General features: G+C 45.6%; 1 protein-coding gene across 1 annotated transcript in view; it reads left to right on the top strand.

Annotated features, from left to right (window-relative positions):
• LOC118785419 (aryl hydrocarbon receptor-like) overlaps positions 1 to 24919 on the top strand; it is a 47518-nt gene extending 22599 nt beyond the window's left edge. Inside the window, exons 3-11 of the mRNA XM_036540036.1 lie at positions 14658 to 14779; positions 18123 to 18212; positions 19708 to 19828; positions 20024 to 20163; positions 20486 to 20688; positions 20848 to 20957; positions 21116 to 21257; positions 21342 to 23280; positions 23912 to 24919. Coding sequence (XP_036395929.1) covers positions 14658 to 14779; positions 18123 to 18212; positions 19708 to 19828; positions 20024 to 20163; positions 20486 to 20688; positions 20848 to 20957; positions 21116 to 21257; positions 21342 to 23280; positions 23912 to 24019 — 2975 coding nt within the window. The 3' untranslated portion in view covers positions 24020 to 24919. The remainder of the gene's footprint in view (positions 1 to 14657; positions 14780 to 18122; positions 18213 to 19707; positions 19829 to 20023; positions 20164 to 20485; positions 20689 to 20847; positions 20958 to 21115; positions 21258 to 21341; positions 23281 to 23911) is intronic.
• Positions 24920 to 26059: the final 1140 nt, after the last annotated feature.

The following is a 26059-nucleotide window of genomic DNA, read 5'->3' as shown; positions in this document are numbered from 1 at the left end:
CAGGAGGGTGTGAACCGGGCTGGAGGATGGAAAAAAAGAAAAAAAAACAGGGAAAGAACAATATGTGCATTGTGAGGAGAAACAGATCGGACCCGGAATGTCTTTCACGTGCTCGGGAGGACCGTTTGCTTTGGCCTCTGCAAGTGTTTCCTGTGTGGTCATAATGGACACCCAGCACTGCACTGCCTTCCTCTCTGCATTTTACTTTCTCTCAGACACACGGCCTGTTCAGGGCTCTTTTATCCACGCTGTGAAGCACACAGGAAGAGATACGCTCTCCTCGCCTTTGGCAGGGCTGGCTCTCCTGGGAGGCAGGCCTTGCGTGAGAGCTGAGCTGAAGGTCTGTCAGAGCCAGGATTGCTCAAGGTCTCCAGTATCAGCAGATCCTTTTGCCCCCAGTACACAGTGCCCTCGAGTAGCAGTATGTTTCAGGTGAGGGTCAGAATCAGGGGGCCTGAAGTGGTGGGGCTACAGCACTGAGGTCAAAGTTACCGCTCTGTCACACACAGCAGCTTTGGTGGGCAGCTGAAGGACGGAACATGGTGCTGGCGGAACAGCCTGATTAATGCAGCTGATCTCCCTGTGAGCTCTGGCGGAACAGCCTGATTAATGCAGCTGATCTCCCTGTGAGCTCTGGCGGAACAGCCTGATTAATGCAGCTGATCTCCCTGTGAGCTGCGGCAGGTCCATGACTCCGTGCATTAGTCTGCTGTGCTGTGACACATGGGATGTTTTGATCTCCCTGTGAGCTGCGGCAGGTCCATGACTCCGTGCATTAGTCTGCTGTGGTGTGACACATGGGATGTTTTACCAAATGAAAAGAGTGGCCAGTACAGCCACAGCAGCAGCAGAGAGGAGTATTCCTGCCCTCAGCTCTGCTGTGGAGGCACTCCTCAGATAGACAGGCAAGCATCAACGTGTGTGTGTGTGTGTGTGTGTGTGCGTGCGTGTTTGTGTGTGTGTGTGTGTGCGTGCTTGTATGTGTGCATAGTAGGGATGGGACGATACACTCAACTCACGATACAATGCACCTCTCGATACAGGGGTTCATGATACGATATGGTCACGATACGATATCTTAAAAAAAGAAGATGAAAAAGTTAGCCTGAGTAAACAATAACTATTTATTACCTTCCTTAAAACAAAATATAAAAACAAAATGTTTGGGACATTTTAACAGTGGGTTATTTCAATGCATGATAAGTTTGGCTGGACACAAACAATGTAGGATATGGCTAGGATATGGACATGTTAGAGAAAAAAAATCAGCAGTTGAACAAACAAGCACACTGCTCTCCTATTTCCATCTCTAGCCTCTCTCTAGGTCGTCTAGACTGGCCTACGATATGGACATGTTTTTTTTTTTTTTTTTAAATAAACATATCAACATTTTCTGGTAGTATCTGTGATCTTTGAGCGGTAACAATGTCTCCTGCTGTGGAAAAGACACGCTCACTAGGGACTGAGGTTGCTGGAATACAAAGGGACGCTTTGGCTAGAGGGGCAAGCATAGGGTAAGCATATGCGTTCTCTTTCCGCCACTTCAGTGGACTGCTGTTGAGTGGGATAGGGGTCCCACCCCTGTATGAGAGTATCTCTCTTTCAATCCCAATGTTGGACTGCACTGGCTCAGCAACAGACTCTCCAAGGAGATCCTCCAGTGCTGTCTTCTTTGGTGGAGGAGGCTGTGTCAGTTCTGCTCCCTGTGCTGTCTCTCTCTCTCTCTCTCTCTCTCTCTCTCTCCAGCTCTGCTCCCGCTGGTGTTGAAACACTTGCTCCCCTGTTGTATCTTTCCTTCTCAGTAGCACTGGTCTAAAACAAAGTAGAAGCAGAAAACTTCTATTTTTCTAAATAGAAAAATAAACTTCTAAATTTCTATCAGTGATATAGCATAAACATTTTCCAGTCTTCCTATCCCTTTCTAATTTTTTCCATCCCTCTTTAACTCACACACCCCCTTATTTGAATGACCTGAAACACTATTTAAAAATATTAAACCTCTCTCTGAGAAGGAAAATTACAGAAACCTTCTTAACAGAACAGTTGTACACACACAGAGGCTACTAGTAGCCTTTTCCGTCAGTGAAAGTAATTACCTGATCATGTCGTAAATGTAGGCCTGCAGCTCTCTCGTACAACCGGGCATAGACAGACTCACGTTGCTCAGCATGTAGATGGGATAGGCTTCTGAATCGTGGGTCTAGTGCTGTGCTCTCCTGAAGAACATAATTAGTGTTCCCAGAGCATCTGTCCAAAATTTCGCGGAGGATGGCACTTTTCATGCTGGCCACGGTCGGGGAGTCATTTGCGCTGGGTGACATGCACTGTTCCTCCGTGTACTTCAGTGGCAGAATCAGTGACACCGTGGGCTGTTTTTCGTCACATACAACAGTTGTGGCCATCTTCAGCGGCTTGAGCAGCTTCACAATGTCTTCTGCATCAGAGAGGTCATTGCAATCAAGAGTATCGATGTCTGTGGAGTTTCTCCGAATGTCTGGGCTGCTCAAGGTCAAGGTCAAGATATCTTTATTATCGTTGCGTGTGCATGTGCTTGTATGTGTGCATAGGCACATGATTGCTTTTGTGTGTGTGTGTGTATTGAATGATACCAGTGAGTGCTTGCTTTGTTGGTCTCATTCCCTCTTGAGGTTGGGTTTGGGGCTCCTGGTCCCCCTACCCAGGGGGAAGTGATTTCCCTCATGAGGTCGCATTCCTACCCCCAACATTGCAAAGAGTAACTCTGTACTGCTCACTCTGTACCCCAGCTTTCCTCTGCTTTGTGAGGGCCTCCAACAGCTAAAAGTGGATCACTTTGTCATACTTGGTTTTGATGAACTCTGAAGGGATCCGATCAGGCAGGTGTAGGAGATGCTTGTTGGCTGCAAACTTGAGCAGAAATGGCTTATAAATGGTGGTGAAATATGTGGCTGGTGTGAGCAGGTGCCCTGTGCAACAGCCTCAGTGCTGTACTGCTGCAAATCTATGGCGAGGCAGGAAGCTGCCTGTGATGAACGGCTGAGATGGCCGGGTCTTACACACTCACTGGTGATTGTGCCATCCTGTGTCAATGAGGAGGGCTGTAGAGCAGGAGCATCCGGTGGAAAACCATCACTGAGCCTGGCTTACAGTAGACCAGCCGGGCACTTTCCAATGTACTGTACCTCATTTTGTGAGAATGCTCCCTAAGCATAACCTCCATCAGTAAAAAACCCACTTCAGCCTCAATTTGGTGGAAATATTGGATATCATTCCTTGCTAATCTGATTAAACACATCGGCATTTGACCCAGTCTGCTCAGATTCCGTCCATTCCAGGTATTGAGTCTGTGGCCAGTTATCACCTAATGTGGGGATGTGGGGAGCTCATTCCACCACCTGGGGCTAAGACCGGAAAAAAAGGGCTTACTAAATGACCAGAGGGATCAGAGTGAGGTCTGGCACTGTTTGCAAGGCTAGAACCAGGATGGCCAGCCAGTAGAGTCTCTGTAGCCTGGTCTGGGGAGTGCCATGACTTTGGCAAAGGGTGGTGCTGAGCTGGTGGTATGAAATGATAACTGGTGTGCAACACATGGTGACTAGCTATCTGGTCACATGCTGTTTCACTGAATTTAACCCAGCAATTCCCTGCTTCATCTCAAGTCTTACATAAGGGCTCACAGACCGCCTTATATAAAGCCTGACCTTGTCATCTGCCCTTAACCTTCTTATTTCAGTATTTCTCAATTTAGCAAGAGTAATTAGTTGAAAAGAAAATGTTTTCACTGAAGTCAGATGTATCACTTAATAAGCCTTCATATTTGTAGTAAGAGGAGCATGGAGTCTTGCAAACACTTCGTCCACTGGCTACAGCTGAGATGAGGTGTACTGTAACAAATAAGTTACTGTCAGTACTCCTGCCCCCTAGCTGTTGTGTTTTTGTTTTCCCCCCGGTCCATGTGCTTTTGTTTTCCTTGTGTTCTAGCCCTGCCCCGCTCCCCACCCTGTCTCCACCCGCCTTTTGCCCTCTCCTGCATTCCCGCACACCTGTTTCCCATCCCCTCATCTGCCCAGCCCTATATCTGCCCTGCTTGTCTCTGTCTTATTTGCTAGTTTGTTACAGCGTTTCCCTACCTGTTTTGTACCCACCGTATTTTCTGCTTGTTGCCTTGCCCGTTCTCGGATCTTGCCTGTGCCCCGACCTCACTCCTGTCTGCCGCCTGAACTTGACTGCCTGATTGCCTGCCTGCCTGCTCCAGTTCCCGACCCTGCCTGCTCCAGTTCCCGACCCTGGTCTTGTCCCCAGATTGCCTTTCTGTTTTTGGACTCTGCCTGCTTCTGGTATATGAGTTGCCTGTCGTTTTGAAATAAATCGCTTGGAACCTGAAAACCCCGTGGTCCGCGTTTGTGTCCCAACCTCCGTCGTGACAGTTACTGTGTGAGTCTGTGTGTGTGTGTGTTTGTGTGTGTGTGTATGTGTGTGTGAGTGTGTTTGGATGTGTGTGTGTGTGTGTGTGTGTGTGTGTGTTTGGATGTGTATGCATCTCTGTGTGGATGTGTGTGTTTCTGTGTGGATGTGGGTGTTTCTATGTGCTTCTATACTTTAAGGGCTGTTTGGGGGTTGAGGTTAGGGTTAGGGTTAGGGTTAGGAGCATCACACAGCTCCAGCAGACCGTCTGTACAGCAGCACTCAGCCCTCAGCCTCAGTCTGTATGATGTTTGTGAAATTAAGCAGGGAAATGAGATCTTTTATCTGTTGTCTTTACAGAGGATTCTTTTGTGTTTTATGTAGAGGCAGTGAGCTCTTTATTCTTTTCTTAGCTTTTCTTCTTTTTGCTCACCTGGATTTTTAAAGTTCAGCTTAATGTCAACAGTTTGCCTCATTGGGTACATTTCAAAATAATGGGATGGATGACACTCTTAACATCTGATGATCAGCGTCCCGAGTTTACATGTGTAGCATTATGCTGGGGAATAAGGTTACAGACTAGCTTTTCCATGCTCAGCGTTAGACTCTGGGTCTTTCCTAAGGGGCAGCTGTTGCTTTAGGAATATCTGGAGAGGAGAGGCTCTCTCCTTCGAGGGAGCATGGCTAGGCTCAACTGTCAGACACAGACAGGAGAAGGCTTTGTGAACGGGTCTCTCTTTCTCACTCCTCTCTCTCTCCATGTCTTTATTAGATTGCAGCCAACCTGCTGCCTGACTGCCAGCCGCTCTCAGTGAGATCTGGAGTGGTGGAGGGTCGAGGGGTGTCTGAGACTGTGTGAAAGCCAAGCGGTGCAGCCCTCTCCTTGCGTGAGGAGAAAGCGTGTGAACTTTCAACCCTGGCAGCTGACAGCAAAGCTTTGGGAAAGAGAGAACTGCAGGGTGGAGGAAGGGGGGTGGGAGGGAGTCAGTGAGGAGTGTTCTGTTACACAAGGATATGGAGTCTGGTAATTATGATCAGCAGGCAACAAAAGAGAGAAGTGACTCACCAAGAAAAAGAGAGAGAGAGAGAGAGAGAGAGAGAGACTTACTGCAAGACTTACTGCAAGCTGCAGCTTCCTCAGAGAGAGAGAGAATTACTGCAAGCTGCAGCTCCCTCAGAGAGAGAGAGAGAGAGAGAGAGAGAGACTTACTGCAAGCTGCAGCTCCCTCAGAGAGAGAGAGAGAGAGAGAGACTTACTGCAAGCTGCAGCTTCCTCAGAGAGAGACTTTCTACAAGCTGCAGCTCCCTCAGAGAGAGAGAGAGAGAGAGAGAGAGAGAGATTTACTGCAAGCTGCAGCTCCCTCAGAGAGAGAGAGAATTACTGCAATCTGCAGCTCCCTCAGAGAGAGAGAGAGAGAGAGAGAGAGAGAGAGAATTACTGCAAGCTGCAGCTCCCTCAGAGAGAGAGAGAGAGACTTACTGCAAGCTGCAGCTTCCTCAGAGAGAGAGAGAGAGAGAGAGAGAGAGAGAGAGAGAATTACTGCAAGCTGCAGCTCCCTCAGAGAGAGAGAGAGACTTACTGCAAGCTGCAGCTCCCTCAGAGAGAGAGAGAGAGAGAGAGAGAGAGAGAGAGAGAGATTTACTGCAAGCTGCAGCTTCCTCAGAGAGAGAGAATTACTGCAAGCTGCAGCTCCCTCAGAGAGAGAGAGAGAGAGAGAGAGAGAGAGAGAGAGATTTACTGCAAGCTGCAGCTCCCTCAGAGAGAGAGAGAGAGAGAGACTTTCTGCAAGCTGCAGCTCCCTCAGAGAGAGAGAAAGTGGGAGAGGGAGGGAGAGACCTTTGCTGCAGCTTAGTGCTTGTGCTGCCGTGCCATGGAATGATTTCGAGTAGGAAATGACCCACCAGTTGACTCAACGGGTGCCAGGAATGTGACATTACATTTGAAAAATGTAGCTTGGGCTTATCAGAATTGTTGAAAGTCAACTTGGTCATTAATAACTATTCGAGGATAAAAACAGCTATCTTCCCCGGGGGGGGATAAGTGAATATCTTCTCGATACTATACGCAGAAGTAGTCAGTGGATGTTACCAGAAGCACAACTGTATTGAGGACAGTCCTGGGAGCACAGAGACCATTAGAGGAGTGTGACCCTATGTCCAGCTGTCACCCCTGCTGTATCCTCTCCAACACACCCTGAATACAGCATTTCAGAAGATGTTTATTACAGATACTTTGTTGGGGTTGTCATTGTGTATTAAGTATGACATTGTCTATAATTTAGCTTCTGTCAGTAGTTCAAAAAGACCTCTAGCAATGCTCGTCCATGCAGACTGTCATTTCTGTGGTTAATTTTTGTTCCAATGAAACAAAAAGCTGAGTCTTGTCTGTCCCATCATAACAGCAATCTCCTTTGCATGGATAGAATGTTTAAAATGAACTTTCTAAAAGTAATAAAGAGATAAACACACATGTGCTATCTTCAGTATGTGGCATGTACCGGGTAGTGAATTTTGAATTAATCTGAATGAATTTTCTGCTTTCTACTGCTTTGAATAAATTTAAGTTCTTACATCCCATCTTTACATGAATAAATTGTTTGCAGTCTGTGGTTGCTCCTCTGCGCAGACACGGATGCGTCTTCCTTATGATCCTGCTGAGCAAAGGGAGGTCAGCCCCAGCGAGATGTGGGCAGGAGGGTTTCAGGAAGCCTGGGGACCACACTGCCAGCCAATAATGAGAGCTGGAATGCAGTGCATCTCAGTGAGGCCGCTGTTGCTTTTTCAGACACACAGACCTCAACAAAACAACAACAGCCAGCATCCTACCGATCAGGGTATTTCTGAGGAAGATCAAACAAAACTCAGGTTTGTGCTGTGAGAACACAAAAACATCCAAAAGAGCCCTACTGGTGTGGTGGTCTGCCATTCTTAGTCTGGGTGCTGATTGTGTGAAACCTTTGTGTCATGCCAACAGTCAGGTCTCCTATGTAGGACAGGACTTCACTGTTGTTGATTCCTGAGGCTTGTATGCTATTTGTCCTGGCATCATCATTGCAGTATCCGCTGTACCCCTGTATCCCCAAAAATCTCCAGAAATGTTTTGGAACAAAGGTACATCACTTGCACTGCTCCACCCGCTCATGTTGCTGAAACCTGAATTTTTCACTGTATATACTCTCTTTTCACATGTGTACAGTTCTGTCTGTTCTCTCGTTTCACTTTCCATGCCATTGCCATGCTGTTCATTAAGGTTTATAGCCACCAGTTAGCATGCAGTGGAGTACTTGGTCTCTGTGTCCCCTTGTCCCTGGGTTGAACTCGGCATTGAAGCCATGGTGCTGAAGGAAGGTAGAGCTGGTGAAAGCAGGGCCTGGGCTCCCTGGTCTGTTCAAAGCAGAAAGAAATAGCCTGGCAGGGGAGAGGGGGTGGAAACAGGCCGTGTTTGCTGAATTGTTGAAAAAAGGGACTTGCTGTAACTTGTACAGCTATTCCTTCCCTTGCCCTGGATTTGTTTTTGGATGGAAGCTGACTAAAATTATTTTGAAAAAAAAAAAAAATTATATTTGCATTTTGAAAGCCAAAAATGATATTATCCTTGATTTGGAGTTTATTGTATCTAGCCCACCTTTGGTTAGAACTCTTAACATGACTGCCTTTGATTGTATTTCTGTATTTGCCTGAACAAACAGTCAGCTGATGCAGACAATAGGTTTTTATTTTGCTATGAAGAAGCTGTAGTCTAGAGGAGCCATGAATCATACATACCCATATAAAAAGGTTCACAGGGAATGTTCTACAGGGTACTTTACTGGTCAACACCAGTTGAAAACTGCTTATGTTTTTCATTGGATGGGTTAGGGTTTGGGCATGACAATGTGTAAAGAAAACAATGGCCCCAGTGTGACACCGAGCTGAGAGGGAAATGCAGACACTGACCTACTTCCCATCTTTCACCCGATCCATACTGCACAAGAAGACATTGATTTAGAGTGTTACTGCATCAGTTGTGGGGTCCGTGACTTGTTGTCCACTGTGCCCTGCAGTTAAACAGTTATTAAGCTCTGCATTCCTGCTCCTTGTTTCTCATCCTATGGTGAATAATTCCATAACTCAGCCTTCCACACACTGGCTCCACCTGTCAGTGTGAAAATGGAAAAAGGCAGCTTAGCATCCCCATGCTAACAGTGTTGAGCCCGGGTGCGGCTCTCTGCTCTCCTGCACCCTGTGGTTCATTAGGTACAGGTGACATCAGAGAAGTAGCACCTTTTCTCGAATGAGCAGCTGCATTACTGTACTGCACATTATGACTGTCAGTGCAAATAGTTGCTGTCAGCTGTGTGTGAGAATATTGGAGGCATTTGGCTCGCCTCAGTGCTCCGGTGTAAAGTGGTCACAGTGAAATGTCGGTAGTGTACTATTAATTATTCCTAAATTGGGTCGCATAAAGCTGAAAATCCCAAAAAACTGTTCCTGGGGTTGCAACACGTCCCGTCTCTCTTGCTTTAAGTTATTTTTTATTACCCATATTTTTACACATTCATTTTTCTTCTTTCTATCAGTATTGTGCACAGCTGATCTCATTGCTGATCTCCATTTTACTTCAGATGCACACTGTCGAACCCCTGGCCATGCTCCCAGGTAGGATCTGAAACATAACCTCTGTTATCATTTGCCCACCCTGCTGTTTTGTTTTTGTGTGGGTATGGGATGGTGTAGGAATGAGTTGTAATAGCCCAGCTCTTTTAGCTAATGTCTAGCCCAGAGTGTCCTTTCCCTCAGGTTTGCATTCTGTAATGCCTTTCAGATCTGAGTACTGTAGGCTGTAAAAGCTGGTTATACTGTGGCTGTCTCTGCCATCTGCTGTGCATGTATGAAACACATCAGGCAGTTGTTTCAGGCAAGTTGATATCTGTTATTATAATTGTCAAACATTCCTTTCTATAATAAGATTCACAATGTAATGCTTTGCTTATCAGTAATGCACCATTCGGAAGTAGAAAGAGGTCTTTTCTCTCTCTACAACCCTAGCAGATTGTATATTTGCATCAGGTCACTCAGCAGATGCTCCCATCCAGAGTGGCTTAGAAACGTGCGTCTAAGAAAGTGGAGCTAAGAGCAGAGATGATACTAACCCATAAGTGTCACTGTTTGATAGAAGAAGTCATTACATGGCATGCCATGTTTGTTAAGTTCCACAGTGGGTACAAGAGGAAGTTTGAGGAAACAGCATGAATATTTGGAGTTCAGTCTCAGTTCAACCAAGAGTTCAAACTGCAATTTGAACAGATGAGTTTTCAATCTGGAGCAGAAGATGGTCAGTGATTTGGCACTTCTGACTGTTGTGAGGAGCTTGTTCCACCACTAAGAGGCCGGAATAGATTAGACCTGACCAAGAAAATGGACCCTTTTGGAGAGGGATGACAAGGCGGTCAGAGACTGCGGAGTGTGAAAGGATGGAGTGAGGGTGCAGTTCCTTTTGCTGCACTGTAGGAAACGACCAAAGATTTGTGTTTTATTCCGGCCACAACAGGCACCAGTGGAGGGAGATGAGAAGAGGGGCAACTCTTGGCTCAGGCCTTGGTACTTTCCAGACTGCACTGCTGTGACTGTTTTGCTGGCCTCAGAATCAGAATCAGAATCAGACTTTATTGGCCAAGCATGCGTTTACACAAACAAGGAGATTGACTCTCGTTCCAATGTCTCTCATAGAGCATTCATACAATGTCAAGGTGACAGCAACAAATGCCATCCAACAGTAGTGGTACTACAAACAACAACAGTAGTGCAGGACACATACATGGAATAGAGTAAAAAATGGAATGAGTGAGGTATATAAAAAATAAATGTGAACAGCTACTGCACAATAAGTTAGGGTGTACACCAGTGTAGGCTGTGGGTCTGTACAACAATTAGTTATAGACAACTATTGCACTGTTATATACAGCTATTGCACTGTGTTACATACAGTTATTGCACAATGAGTATGACATAAAGTGCACCTGAGTGCAGACTATGGATATGTACAACTCCAGTTGTGCAACTATTTCACTGTGAGCACGCAGATCAGAGATGCAGTTGAAACGTTGCTAGTGTAACAGTTCAAGAGTGTGTTGGCATGTGGTTATTCTGGTGTTGGCTTGTTTTGGTGGGTATTGATTTTGTCTGCCCATTTCCTGGCTCTGGTATTGAAAAGATCTTGGGCTGTGGGCAGGTTAACTCCAGTGATCTTTTCTGTAGTCCTGTTGGTGCACTGTAGTCTGTTGATGTCTTGTTTGGTGGCAGAGCCAAACCAGATGATTATACAGGACAGAGCTGAGGAAGTGGCATCAGAATGCAACCAAAATACTCTCATGACACACCTCTCCTCATCTCTCTGCACTGACTACAGGTTATGGCTGTAACAGAAACTGCACCGCCATCCTTACAGTCTCTCATCTCCACCTCCTCTGCACCCCTCACTACCCCCTCCTCTCCTGCCCGACCGCCTCACTCCACTGCTCCCCTCACTGCCCCCTCCTCTCCTGCCCGACCTCCTCACTCCGCTGCTCCCCTCACTGCCCCCTCCTCTCCTGCCCGACCGCCTCACTCCACTGCTCCCCTCACTGCCCCCTCCTCTCCTGCCCGACCTCCTCACTCCGCTGCTCCCCTCACTGCCCGCTCCTCTCCTGCCCGACCTCCTCACTCCGCTGCACCCCTCACTGCCCCCTCCTCTCCTGCCCAACCGCCTCACTCCGCTGCACCCTTCACTGCCCCCTCCTCTCCTGCCCAACCACCTCACTCCGCTGCTCCCCTCACTGCCCCCTCCTCTCCTGCCCGACCGTCTCACTGCTCCCCTCACTGCCCCCTCCTCTCCTGCCCGACCGCCTCACTCCGCTGCTCCCCTCACTGCCCCCTCCTCTCCTGCCCGACCTCCTCACTCCGCTGCACCCCTCACTGCCCCCTCCTCTCCTGCCCGACCGCCTCACTCCGCTGCTCCCCTCACTGCCCCCTCCTCTCCTGCCCGACCTCCTCACTCCGCTGCTCCCCTCACTACCCCCTCCTGTGAGGGTCTCTCCTCGTGTTCACAGCCCTTCTCTGGTCTGGCCTCTAACTGGTGGAATGAGCTCCTCTCTCCTCTCAGAACTGCAGGATCTTTGTCCATTTTCTATCGCAGACTACAAACCCACCTGTGCAGACAACACCTGCGCTCTCTGTGTTCATCTCCTAACACTGATACAATGCAGTAGCTGCAAAACTGATGGTGATTTAAACCTAAAAGCCTGATGGCAGCTGAAGCTGTTGTGGTGGCATTAGCTCAGCTGTAAACATGTTGTGGTGATACAAACCTGTGCTTTCTAAGGTTGATTAGTTTACTCGTCATATTGCATGATAACAGTTTAAGGTTGTGTGTCCTTTGACAGCACTTAAATCCATTGTAGTAGTGTTTCCCACAATGTTGCTACAGTTCAAGTGTGGCGCTAATGTTTTAGTACATGTGTGGCTAATTGCCTAACCTATTGAAAGCACTTTTGTAAGTCACTCTAAATTAATTCATTTTGGTCCCAGTATCATGACATTTCCCGTGTGTGTTCGATTTTGCTGTAAATCATGTTAAACATGGAGAAGAATGCACCATGAGAAAGCAATCACCTCAGAAAAATCCCAAACTGCGAAACAGTGGGGAGCCATGTGCTTAACTAGCACACAGAATGCTGACATGTTAAACTCTTACTTAACATATGTATGCATCCCTCTGAATCTGTTCACTGGATTATTTCAATGGTGCACTGGTGCTTTAAGTATGTAAGCTCAAACCTACCGAAAAGCTCAAAACTAACATCTCTGTGTGCTCTGTGGTGCTTTTTACAGTGAGATTTATTAACTAGATTAGGTTTAGAAGAGGGGGAGCATTTATCACTGAACACGATTTACAAATGGTTAAGAGGGAAGACGGCTGGGCAGCAGGCCAATTTGTTAGCTAATGGGGTTCAGGTGCTGTCAGGGATTCGGTCTCTTTCTGCACGCGATGGTCGTTAAGCAGCAGGCCGGACAGGACTGGAGTAGGATTCCCTTTTTCACAGGCAAGTGCGGGTTAATTTCCCTCTGTCTGGAAAACATCACAGAAGGAAGGACAGGAGGGCTCACAGCGATGTGCTGTGCCAGTCAGACAGAAACAGAACAGGAATGAAACTCAGCGGTGCGCTGTGTGCTGAGGGGTGTTGTGAAACTCAGCGGTGCGCTGTGTGCTGAGGGGTGTTGTGAAACTCAGCGGTGAGCTGGGGGGTGCTGTGAAACTCAGCGGTGAGCTGGGGGGTGCTGTGAAACTCAGCGGTGAGCTGGGGGGTGTTGTGAAACTCAGCGGTGCGCTGTGTGCTGAGGGGTGTTGTGAAACTCAGCGGTGAGCTGGGGGGTGCTGTGAAACTCAGTGGTGAGCTGGGGGGTGCTGTGAAACTCAGCGATGTGCTGAGGGGTGCGGTGAAACTCAGCGGTGTGCTGTGAAACTCAGCGGTGTGCTGAGGGGTGCGGTGAAACTCAGCGGTGTGCGGTGAAACTCAGCGGTGTGCTGTGAAACTCAGCGATGTGCTGAGGGGTGCGGTGAAACTCAGCGGTGTGCTGTGAAACTCAGCGGTGTGCTGTGAAACTCAGCGGTGTGCTGAGGGGTGCTGTGAAACTCAGCGGTGTGCTGTGAAACTCAGCGGTGTGCTGAGGGGTGCGGTGAAACTCAGCGGTGTGCTGTGAAACTCAGCGGTGTGCGGTGAAACTCAGCGGTGTGCTGTGAAACTCAGCGATGTGCTGAGGGGTGCTTTACATAGAAAATGTATGATGGTCAAACCTTCCTACAATTTTTATGTCAGAAGATATACAGTCTTTCATGCGACTTCATCTCAAATATTAAATGTCTGTCATGTAGTATAAAACCCACAGTTTCAAGTGAGAGGGTGCTTTGATGTGCTGTGTGGGTTGCGTGCGAAATGTTGCCTGTGGCAGTGGGGTTTCACAGGCTCATGCGTTCCTTCCTGCTCCTTCCTGTGCTGTGGTGGGGTTTCACAGGCTCACGCGCTCCTGTGCTGTGGTGGGGTTTCACAGGCTCATGTATTCCTTCCTGTGCTGTGGTGGGGTTTCACAGGCTCACGCGCTCCTGTGCTGTGGTGGGGTTTCACAGGCTCACGCGCTCCTGTGCTGTGGTGGGGTTTCACAGGCTCATGTGTTCCTTCCTGTGCTGTGGTGGGGTTTCACAGGCTCACGCGCTCCTGTGCTGTGGTGGGGTTTCACAGGCTCATGTGTTCCTTCCTCCTCCTTCCTGTGCTGCGGTGGGGTTCAACATGTCAGAACGTGTTGCATTGATTTACGAGCTGAAGGCTCCTCATCAGACCGTGGACAGTGGAGGTTTGTTCCGGTGGCCTGGTTCTGAAACAGGATGTACTTGTTCTCAGCCCTGGCTTGGATATAGACCCACAGATTATATGTCCTGTCTGGGAGAATAAGTCTGCTCTCCTCTACTTGGGCCCCAGGTCTGTGAGGTCAGGGTCACTGGCCACAGAGCCCTGTCAGAGAGACCATGTGCACATGGTGCTACTCTACCATCAACAAACCTGCGGTCGCACAGCATGGCAGAGATATATATATATAGTAAAAAATATGTAAAACTGTTTGTTCATGAGATTATTGTGTTACATATTATATTGCATTCCTCCTTCCCTCCTTTCAAGAAGATGCTGCTGAGTAAAGACTAAATAACAGTATTAGTAACTGAAGACGTGCAAAAAGGCCATGTTGTAATGGATATAAATAACTGCAGCTTTCTGGGTCTGTTATGATTGTGATTGAAATTGTTTTCATAGCCCAGTCTTCTGCTGGGAGGCTTTACAGAAGACTGAACTCCAGCGGTAAGCCTCCTCTGGCCCACCGTGTCCGGCCCTGTCCTGCTCCACATGCAGTCGGCTTAGTCTCTCTCAGTCCCTGTCTGTTTCTCCTCACTACAGCAATAAATAAACTGTGCAAAGAAAAAGGGGGGTGATCTTTGATTTAATCAAATAAGCCTGGTCTTGTCCTTTAAGTCTTTCTGGCTATGTGTAATTAGGAGCTGTATTTGTATGTCCAGCTGCAGGGAGGGTGGTGGGGGACTGGGGGTGGAGAAGTGGGTTTGTCGGTTGAACAAAAAAACGAGAACAATTTGAGGAGTTGGGAGAGAGTGTGTAAACCGCGAGCAGAAGTACAGGCCGCTCCAGATTTCTCTGGGTTTTGCTGTCAGGCTTGCATGCCACTGCTCAGCTGTTTTCTTTCCTCTGTTATAGCCACCATGAGAAAAGGCAGCGTGGGCTGGCCAGGGGATCGCAGCGAGGGTCTCCACAGCAACGGGCAAAGCGGGACCTCGACTGACGGTGTCACCTTCTCAGAGGGTGACCTCCTGCTCCAGGTAGGTGACAGGAAGTCTGGATTGAAATAGAGATTAGAGAGTCTGTGGTGCTGATAACAGCCTGGTTTCTCTGGCACCTCTCCACAGTGAGTTGACCAGGAGTGCCTGTTCACACTCACACAGACTCGATCAACTCACCCAAAGCCAAAGTGCCACGCTCTGTGCTTCTGAAAGTGGGGAAAGATTTCAGCTGCTCTATCACATTGCTTTGTGTCACAATGATGCCAAAGTACTTTTGTGCAAAGATTGACATCAAAGAATTTGATTCTCAACTGACTCTTGGAGCATAAAGTTCACAAGTGAACTAATATTTTCAAATATGACTACTTGAGCTGAATAAAGTTGAATCTGTACCCCTAAAGCACACATATTGGAGTAAAAAAATGAATGATGTCACATGTCATGGCATTGCACCAGCCTTCCTGCATGCATGATCATCTCAACACAACACAAATCATCCTTAAATAAAATGTCAGTGTAAATTTGAATCCTATAAAGGTTTCTGTTTATGGACAAATATGAAAAGATGTGGACCATGCCATATCAATGCAAAGCTGAGCAGTGCAGACACTAATGTGAGAGAGTGACATTCCCCGTCTGTCCTACAGAGCCAAGTGGCCAAAATGCTTATTTTTGTACAGAGATTGTAAGAATATGGGTGTGGTGACTAGTGGACAACTTTTGGACTGTTACTATCATACAACTATCTTGGGAAAAAGTGCATTGGCCATCTAGCTGAAACTAATTCAGGTTTGCATTCTCTTATCAGCAAGTTACAGTAAACAGCAAACTATAGTAGGTCAGTGAATAGGCCCCATGTACACTGGGTATTAAAATGCATCTTTTCAGATTATACATATGTGTGATCTGTCCCCTGTATCCACATTGTGATTTGATTTCACTTTCCCTCGCTATATGCAACAACCATACCATGGGTGCCCTAGGGACTGTGGTGCCTCTAATATATGGCATATGTAGCAGCAGCTGTGTCACATGTGCAGTGGAGACAACAGTGGAGATGTGACGCAGTGATGAGCAGAGTCTTGCTGACACAGGCACAGGGTCATTACTGTGTTACCGTGTGACCCACAGGCACAGGGTCACCCACACAGCAGTAAATTACCAACAACTCACAGTAACCACTGCGGGTGTGTCAATGTATATGCATTTGTTCAGACTGGGATGTTACAGTGTATTCAAAAGCAAGATGAAAAAAATTCTCTGACAGTTATGGGGAAATGAATGGGTTTTCATACACTGTCAGTTTTTCTGTCCAACTTATGATATGATGATATGATGACACAAATTACAGACAAATGCACCATTGACACAAATTACTGATAGGTCTGTAGTTGAGGCCCTCAATCCTATTTGGTATTTTTAAATCATTTTTCCCTTTATGCAGCCATGATTTTGGAATAATTAATTGAATAATAGGTTTGTCTAAATGTGAATAGATGCCAGGCAGCCATCAGAGCCGAGCTGAAGTGGTGTGAAGTATGTGACCCATGGTGGGTACAGTGATACTGTAAGGACAAAAAGCAGGTCACTCACCCACTCCAGCTGCACACAGATTCAGCAGCATTCTTGGATAGTACCGGCAAACATACTTTACATGTTGGAAGACAGATTCAATTAAAAAAACTGAAAAAGCTCAGCATTATTTTAATGTTTTAGTGCTTCCTCCTTCCACCAGCTTTCAGGAAGAAAAATATGCAAACTTTTAATGAAAACCTGCACAATTGAGCAATATTGAGTAGTTTTGTGACTCTTTATTTAGTTAGGCAGTTTTGACAGCTGAAAGTTTGCCACCATGGTTTCTGCAGGCAGACTGTGCTGAAGCTCTTCAGGTGCTCCACTGCAGGCAAGGCAAACAGTATCAGGTTTCAGGGACGTTTCGGTACCCACTGAAACCTGGGAGTTCACCTTTAGGAGGGAATAGTTTGTGTGTTTGGCAGGGTTGATTCTTGCTTCTCTGGTGTTGTTATTTTTAGCACATTTGAGTAAAAGTAAATATAACATATATACATACATATATATATACACACACACACACATACACACACACAACTTCCTTATGAAATACAGATATTATTCCTGTAAAGTTTGTAAACTTTGACAATTACAGACTTCATATGAAATTTGGATGAGTATGGAGAGGTTCATTTCGGTTATTTTCTCTTCATCCTCACTCCATCCCCCCAGTCTGTGATGGAGAGGGAGCTGAACTGATAGCCTGTTGTTTATGAGAAATAGGATCCTGTGCATGACTGAAAGCCATATTATCCCCTTCCCCTGGCATGTTTAACACCTGAAGAAAGGTCACTAATTGCCTGGGATGTTTTCTCTCTCTCCATATGAGCAGCCTCTTCTCTGGCCTCTCCTCTCCACTCTCTACATTCTAAAGTCCAGCATGATACAGGGCCTCACATTAATCTTTTTTTTCTTTTTAAAACTGAGGCTGTAGGAATGGCTTTAAAAAGACTTCTGGAATACATTTTACTTCTTGTCAGGAAGGGTAAATTGCCACTTATGTCATGGCTCTGAAACTGGATGATGTCATGTTCTGATTACATGAACCCTGAAGGGAGAAACTCCTTTCCAGAGATATAAACAGATTTAATGCTTCAAAAACCAGTGTGATTAATGAATTAATTTTTAATGAGTGACTATGATATGTTTGCGTGACCTTTACTGTTATGTAAGTAAAACAATGATTGAATAGTAGGAGAGGTGATTGGACACAGGCAGTTTATCCTGTTTATTGTTAATCCTGTTGAAAATCAAGAAAGAGAACAAGAGGAGGAACCCATTTTCCCTGTCAGCAGAACAGTGCTTCTGCTTATCAAGACAGAATCATCTTTGTCAGCACATGGTCACTGACAGCAGTTTCTATCCTGCAAGATGTTACAGACACAATAGGTCAGTGATCGTCCAAAGTGTGGGAGGGCATAATGGTTTTAGCCAGTTACACAACATGAGACATAACAGGGCAAAAAAACTCCTCAATAGAATGCTGTGATACCTTTGCCCAGACCATCACACCTGGACATCGGTGTTGATTTTTCTTGTGCACAGCAGCTGAGGTATAGCTCAGTAAGACCGGGCTGCACCTAAGGGGCTGCTGGCTCTGCCCTGCTGGGCTGCACCTGAGGGGCTGCTGGCTCTATTCTGCCCTGCTCTGTCTGCTCCTCTACCTCTGTATACTTTTGGTAGTTGTTTGTGTATGTTTATATATAGGACTGTGATTTATTTCTGAATGAATCAATCATACTGTTTGTGTTTTATGTCTTGTATTTTTGTATTTCTGTGTCTGTGACGTGTTCTGCTCCTGTTTCTGAAGGCACTGAATGGCTTTGTCCTGGTGGTCACAGCTGAGGGATATGTCTTCTACGCCTCTCCTACCATACAAGACTACCTGGGTTTCCATCAGGTGAGCCGTATGATCTTTCCACACCCACACTGTGTATATTTGTTCAGCATGTCATTACAGTCTCCATTTTATGCTAATCCAATTACATCAAGCTATATATCAGAAGAGTATTTTCCATGCCAGGGGTACAATTTGTTCATAACTATTCTTCAATATGTGCTACATAACCAAAATGTGAAAAAGTCAATGTCTTGGAGTTACTGTATTATTTCTTTTTTGATGATTTAGAAAAAGGTGTTACTTTTTCACCTATCAGGGACTTGCGTTATTAAGGATTCATGTGGATGCTTTTTACATGGTTATGTAATTCATGTTTTTTTTGGAAAAAACACACACAATGGTGTGTGAAGAAGATGAGAAGATTTCAGATCGCGTGAGAAGATCTCAGATGTTCTCGTCTGGAAGTTTTGTCTGCTCTGGAAATTCAGAAAGCTTTTCATTCATAAAACAAGAGATTAACCATTGGCTCGTTTTCCCTCAACATGTACAATATCAGAAGGTCTCTTCCCACTTTAGGTTAGATAATTAATGTTTTAATTTGGTACCACAGAGAATGAGGAAAACCAGTTTGCTTTGGAGGCAGTCATCTAAGAAAATCAATCAGAAAAACATGTAAGTGTAGAAAGACTGTCTCATTCAGAAAGGCTGCAGATACAGTTAATATTATAAACAGCATGGTGTTGGGTTGCAGCCACATGGTGATTTACAAAACCTTAGAACTGACGTGAATGCTGCAGTGAGCACTATAAAGAGCTGTAAGAACACTGTGTCCCCTGGAGGTATGCAGTATGACTTCTTCCCTTGTCAGCCAATGTATTAACAAGGTTAATGCACCTTGATTTTTTTCAGATAGTCATTAATATGGGGATAATGTGAATGACTCATATAAAGGCTCATATAAAGATTTCCAAACAAATGTCTCTCTGCATTCAGTATGTGTGAGTCTGGAGATGTGCAGCTCTTACTGTTCTTCGGAAGCAGAAAGTAACGCCCTCTTTCCTCTGATGTATTATCATGTTATTCATTGAATGTAGTAAGGTTCATTGCCATTTGTTTCCGAACAGCATGATATCTACTCTCTGTAAAATGCAAACAAGGCTGCATCTCCAGCAACTCTTGTTAGGCTAGTTGCTATTTTTTTATGCCCACTGAACATGTAAATCCTTCAGGGTTTACATTGGGAGAGGTATACCAAGCTGTGGCTTTGAGTGCTGCTTGTGGAAATATCTGCCATTGTCTCCACATGCTGGCCTTGTTTAATATCTGCCATTGTCTCCACACGCTGGCCTTGTTTAATATCTGCCATTGTCTCCACTCTCCGCTGGCCTTGTCCTAGAATGCATTAGTTGATTCTTGTGGTCTTTTGCCATGAGGTAGGTGTTCTAAGTAAGAAAAAAGCAAACTGTGTGAAAAAGATTTCAAGTGAACCGCTATTCTGTAAGAGCTTCCTTCTCACTCACACGCATCCCTTTTCTTATCATGATTGTGTCCGCAGTCCGATGTTGTCCACCAGAGTGTGTTTGAGCTCATACACACAGATGACCGTGCCATGTTCAGACGGCAGCTTCACTTTGCACTCAACCCCAACCAGCTGAGCTCTGAGCAGGGAGGAGACGGTGGGTGGCGGGGGTGACAGGACAGTATGTCCTCACCGGTAGAATCTAGCCCCACAGTGGATTTAAAGTGTTGACTAGTGTGGGGAGAATTCAGAACAGCATTAACCTACTGATGTGTTCCCAAGATAAATTGTCTATGTTTTACTGCTCTTTGGGGTTTGCATTTCCTTTATCTTTATCTGGATTACTTTTCAGGCATGCAAAGCAGCAGTGACATCAGCAGCAACATTGTGAGCTACGACCCTCAGCACATCCCCCCTGAAAACTCCTCCTTCCTGGAGAGGAGCTTCTGCTGCCGTTTCCGCTGTCTGCTGGACAACTCCTCTGGCTTCCTGGTAAAGCAATTTCTGCTGCCAACACAAAGCATGGGGTTTTCACCTCATGTCAGTGTGATGTATGTAAAGAACCATGATAAGGCGATAAAATGTGATAAAAAACTACAGTCTTGTTCTTGCATTGGTGCTTCTCTTGTTTCTGTGGCATGGAGCCTCCTTTAGTTTCTCTCTGGCATTCCTTGAATTGGGAACTGAATGAATGCCTTTTGTGTGCATTCAGGTTATCTCCCTGTCACAGGTAAAAATAGGTCTCTCCCTTTGATCATTCATGCCCCTGTTGAGAATGATGATAATATCCTTACCACTGTTTTTGCATGTCCAGGCCCTTAACTTCCAGGGGCGGCTGAAGTACCTCCATGGGCAGAACAGAATGGCTGAGGATGGGAGTGTGGCCCATCCCCAGCTGGCCCTGTTTGTCATTGCCATGCCTGTGCAGCCTCCCTCCATCCTGGAGATCAGGACAAAGACGCTCATCTTTCAGACCAAACACAAGCTGGACTTCACGCCCATGGGCATCGACACCAGGTACACACCCGCCGAGACCGGAATGCTGCTCTTTAAGCTGAGCAGCTCATGCAATAAACAACACACTGCAATAATCAGAGAGTTAATCCCTGTGAAGTGTCAGTTATTGCTCCTGAGCTTCAGGTCTTATTTATTTATTCTGGCTTTCATCCCTTGCAGAGGGAAGGTGGTTTTGGGATACACTGAGCTGGAGCTGTGCATGAGAGGCTCTGGATATCAGTTCATTCATGCTGCTGATATGATGTACTGTGCAGACAACCATGTCAGAAGTAAGTTTCTGTTTTTATTATGAATATTTCATTATTAATACTGCCCATGCACTGCTAATCAGGTATCACAGCCTTTCAGAAATGTTGCCATAACAACTTTTTATTGTGAGATGGACCCTACAGAACTTGTCTTCAACTTTCACTTTTTCTTTCTTTAGTGATAAAAACAGGTGAAAGTGGTTTCACCGTCTTTAGACTCCTGACTAAGGCTGGGGTCTGGGTCTGGGTCCAAGCGAATGCCAGACTTGTGTACAAAGGAGGAAGGCCTGACTTCATCATAGCACGCCAGAGAGCCTTAACGTAAGTACTGATCATAAGAACACTGTCTCATTCAGTCTCTGCATAAGATTGCACTCTATGATGACACCGGCTCTCTGTCCTTAGAAATGAAGAAGGGGAGGAGAATTTACGCCAGAGGAAGATGCAACTGCCCTTCAGCTTTGCCACTGGGGAAGCTCTCCTGTATGAAACCAGTCCCACTCTGGAAATGCCCGACATCACTGGCAACAGCAAAGGACCTAAGCTGAGGAAAATGCCTGAGCCGAAGGGCCTGGATCCTGATTCCCTCCTGGGGTCCATGTTGAAACAGCACCAGTCTCTCCACATGCAGACCCCTGACTCTGACGCTCAGCTCCCCCTTGACAAAGCCTTCATGGACAGCCATGCCCTCGTTAATGTCCCTGGTGATGCTTGGCAGGAAGGGATTCCAAGGTCTAAATGTGGCTTCAAGGAGGAGGCCACAGTAACGGCGATGATTGATTCTCTGGAACAGATCATAAGTGATGACAGTCTGTGCTCCACTCTTCAGGACCTGGATGTGGATGCCATGGAGCTGAAAGAGTGGGAGAATGCTCTGCTGAGAATGAACATCAGCGGTGACATGTCCGACGAGTTCAGCGACATCGTTACCAATGATATCCTCTCCTACGTGGAGGATGCTCTGTTTAAGGAGAGTAATAAGAGCCAGTGTGTGAGGGGCTCAGAGCTGCTCAGCTCTGTCCCACCCAATGGTGTCGCCTCCACTCCACTTGGCAACCAGAATGCCTTTGTTAGAGGGCCAGTGGGTCTGCCAGGGCTGGAGCTGCAGAATTCACATTTCAACAAGATCTTCTGCCCTGTATTGCTTGGTGATCCCCAAAACCCGGTTATCACAAATCCCCAGACGAACTTCCTTGGATTGGGAGGGCAAAGCCTACAAGTAGCAGGGCTGATGCATGTGAGTCCACAGGTCCCCATGGAACTGAGTGACCCGACACAAACGCAGCCCAAACTCCAGCTGATACAACCAAATGATATCTTCACTCAGTCTGTGGGACCCGCCCAGATAAATTCCCAAAGTGCTTTAGGTCAGAGCAACCCGATTTCCCTCAACGCTGCCTTGCCTGGGTCTTTCCCTCAGATGCAGAAGCAGGTGAGGCAAAGGCTACCTTCCTCACAGACTGTGTTCAGTCCTAGTCTTACCAAGCTGAATGGATTTGGCCCTTTCCTCCAGAGGGAGCTGCAGACAGCCCCTCAGGGCACAGCAGGGCAGCTCCATCCTTGCCCAGTGGCTCTGTCTTTCCAGAACCAACAGCAGGGCCAACAAATAGCTTTTCAGCAGCAGAATTCTGTCAACCAATCAAGCCATATGGCTTCAGGTGAGGGAGATGGGTGGCTCCCCTCCATCCCCAACACTAACGTTGCAGACAGTTTGTTGGACGTTTGTGCCCTGAATAGTTCAGCCCAGCAAGAGCTCTTCTTGGATCCTGTACCAAGTACCTGCTTTCAAGGACAATTTTCACTTCAGACTCAAAATAATATTAGGCAGCACTCATGGCAGCAGCAACACCTCTCCACTACAGCACCAACCGGCCACCAGCCCCCCCCTGACTGTCACAGCCAGGCTCCAGGATTCCAAAGAAATTCCCATGCAGGGATTTTACCTCAGAACTGGCAAAACAGCAGGGCTGGTTTTGGACCTCAGAAGACTCCCAATGGTGTTTACCCTACCCAGACAGTACTTGTGGATAACGCACCTCCATCAAGTAATAGCTGTATGTTCAACAGCACCTCATCTCTTCCTGTCCCAGGGATGCAGTTCAGCAATGTGGGGATGGCTGCCTCTGTCTTCTCATGTCAGAATAGCAAGCCGTCCCAGAATGATGGCCACCCACAGCCACACCCCTGCTTCCAGAGGAGCACAGACGATTCCATCTTGGGTATCTCAGGCATTCCCCAAGAGGACTCCAGCATTACCCCCCTGTCATGCAGGATCACCCCCAACTTCTCTCCCAAGAGTCTGCTGGCCCCGCAGCAGTATCTCAACTGCAGTGAGCCGACACAGGTAAACACAATGCCTTTCATAAGGGTGTACATCTATGTAGTTTTTTTTCTTGTTTAGTTTTCTTCATTCAGATATCAAACCTCTCTTCAAACAATGCTTTTCCATATTCAGTAACTTAGCTCTTCGTGATGTGAAATGATCAGTTACCATATTTATGTTTGTCAATGTGCAATGACGTTAAACAGTAGAAAAATTTCATTTGGATGTATTTGTGAATATTGTCACAACAGCAAACTGACCAATAGGAACAATTGATTGAATATAAACATTTTATATATAAAAAAAAAATCCACTGACATATTTTTGTAAAAAATATCAATTTTATTGTATTGATATATATTCTATATATATTCTAGCCAGTTTTAATCAGTCAGATGATTTGATTTTGGACAAAATTACAATATTTCTCTAATGCCTAATATATAAATATAAAAATATATTTACTGAAAATGGTGGACTACAGTCACCATTTAGAACTAATATGCAATGTCATCTTATAAGAAAAAATAAGAATAATTTTAAGAAATACTATGAAATGTTATCTGTATGATAATGTTGCATTCTAAAGGCTGTTTTCCACAAACATTAATAGCCTTAATGCTTTTATTTAACTGTTTGATCTCCTCCACAGTTAACAAACTGTCTGTTGGAAGAAAACCGATCTTTCCCCATTCCTCCCCTTGCAAATGGAACCATACTCTTTTCTGAGAACAATCAAGCAAACTGCTGTGACTTGTAGAGGGATGCCTGTACCTTCTGCATTGGCAAGCTGGACTGGGTGGCCAGACAGCAGCGCTTCTCTAGAATAAAAAAGACACACCCAGAGTGCCAGGAGCCACAGTGCCTGAGGAATGTCACTCCGTTTGTCTGTCCTGGGATACGTGAACATCTCCTGATTTTCATCTCTTCCTGAAACCTGAGTCCTACAAATATATGGGCTCTCAGTGTCTCCTATTAGTGCAAACCATAAGGATCGTGCCTGCAAACCAAATGCTCACCAGAGCTCAACCAGACTCCAGCACATGCGTTTTGCCCATTCATCTTAGTTGGAGAACCACAAGAAGTTGCAACAATATATTTATTTGTTTTTTTGTCTTTGTTTTTGTGACTATTTTCTTTATTTGCCAAAAGACAGATCTGTGAAACTAATGGGGCACGCATGCCTACTGCTGACAAAAAAACAGGATGATGAAGTAAAGAAGAAGAGAGCAGAGAAAAGCCGAACAGAGTGAGAGTTCATCCCAGCCTCAGAAAGATGTAATCAGGCCTCTCTGATCTGTGCACTTTACAGAAAATGAAACCTGAGACCAGGAAAATCTTTTAGATGGTGGAAGAAGGAAAGACAGACAGACCGATGAAAAAATAATGTGGTGATTGAGATTATTCCCAGGAATTGGACTTTAAAGATCAAAACATTGGTGTCACAGGGAGTAGTAGAAATCCACTAACATGAATGATGTCATGCAAAAGGTGTTTGTGAAGATTTCCCTATTAGTTTTCTCTGTTTCTCTGATTCTGCTGTTAACTTGGTAATGTCCTTGCTATCAAGCCTGTTTGATTAAGATCCCAAACAAAAATATTTTAGTCAGAACATTATGAGGACTTTATAAAGAATGTTATGAAAGATCATCATTTATTCATCCAGCTTCATATTGCTTTAAAAATATGCATTGTCTATATTTTTATAAGCATTTAACTGAATGATTAAAATGTCATTGAGCCACCTATTTGCATCCATGCATTGTGCTGTTAAGAGCATTTGTATTGGCTGGTGCTTCTGTTGGTAAAACTCTCAAAGGAAGTGACTTAACTTAATGGATATATAGTCCCCAATTAAATCACAAAATGGCATGGAAAACAAGCTGTGTGCAGTACCACGGACTCTCCTACAGCACGCTGACCACCAGGTGCCTCAGTCACTTTGGTTATTCTGATAGAGGTGTGTGTGTGTGTATGTGTGTGTGTGTGAACATTATGTATGAGTGTTGTTGTCACCTTGAAAATCATTGCATGAACGCACTATGAGAGATATTAGAACCAGAGTCAAACTCCTTGTATGTGTAAAAGCATATTTGGCCAATAAAGTCCAATTCTGATTCTGAGTGACTTTCTCACATCTGAACATTAAAGGTGTTAGGCCAGCTTATATTGTCTAAGTAGTGACATGTGCAATCTTAAAGTCTTGTGGATAATGTTCAAATTAAATGTAAGGATTTTGTGCAGTTTGCAAACAAAAATGGTTGTGTGACATCAGCACTATTCTGCTTCTCATTTGTTTTATTTTAAGAACTGTGCTTGCCAAAGCGAATACATTTACCTTACATGTACATTTACATTTATTCATTTGGCAGACGCTTTTATCCAAAGCGACTTACAAGTGAGGCAGAGTACAACACAAGCAAAAAAAAACCATAAGGAGTCAACAATATTAGAAGTGCTGCATGACCAGGCTTCAATGCTTGGCCAGACAAGCTAGCTGATAGAGACGATTTCCCTCAGAACAGATGTCTGTAACTGGTGCTATCATGTTGATATTCATCCCAAATGTATTTTTGGTAATTATTTCAGTCTTTAGTTCCTCCATCTAATGAAAGGTGCTGAGGCAGGTGCTGGGAGTGGCAGCAGTGCAGCACAGAGAGGCAAGCAATGGAAGAGCAAGCCATGGGTGCTGTCAGATTGAAACCTGCATTTTAAAAGTTGCCTCATTTTTATCTTATACTCCAGCAGAAATACTTTTAACTGGTTTGTTGCTAAGTTATTTAAATATATGTATTTTGGT

This window comes from Megalops cyprinoides, chromosome 11 (assembly GCF_013368585.1).
Source record: "Megalops cyprinoides isolate fMegCyp1 chromosome 11, fMegCyp1.pri, whole genome shotgun sequence".
Lineage (NCBI taxonomy): Eukaryota > Metazoa > Chordata > Actinopteri > Elopiformes > Megalopidae > Megalops > Megalops cyprinoides.
Note: the sequence above shows the minus strand (reverse complement) of the source record. Positions and strands in the feature narration are given on the sequence as shown.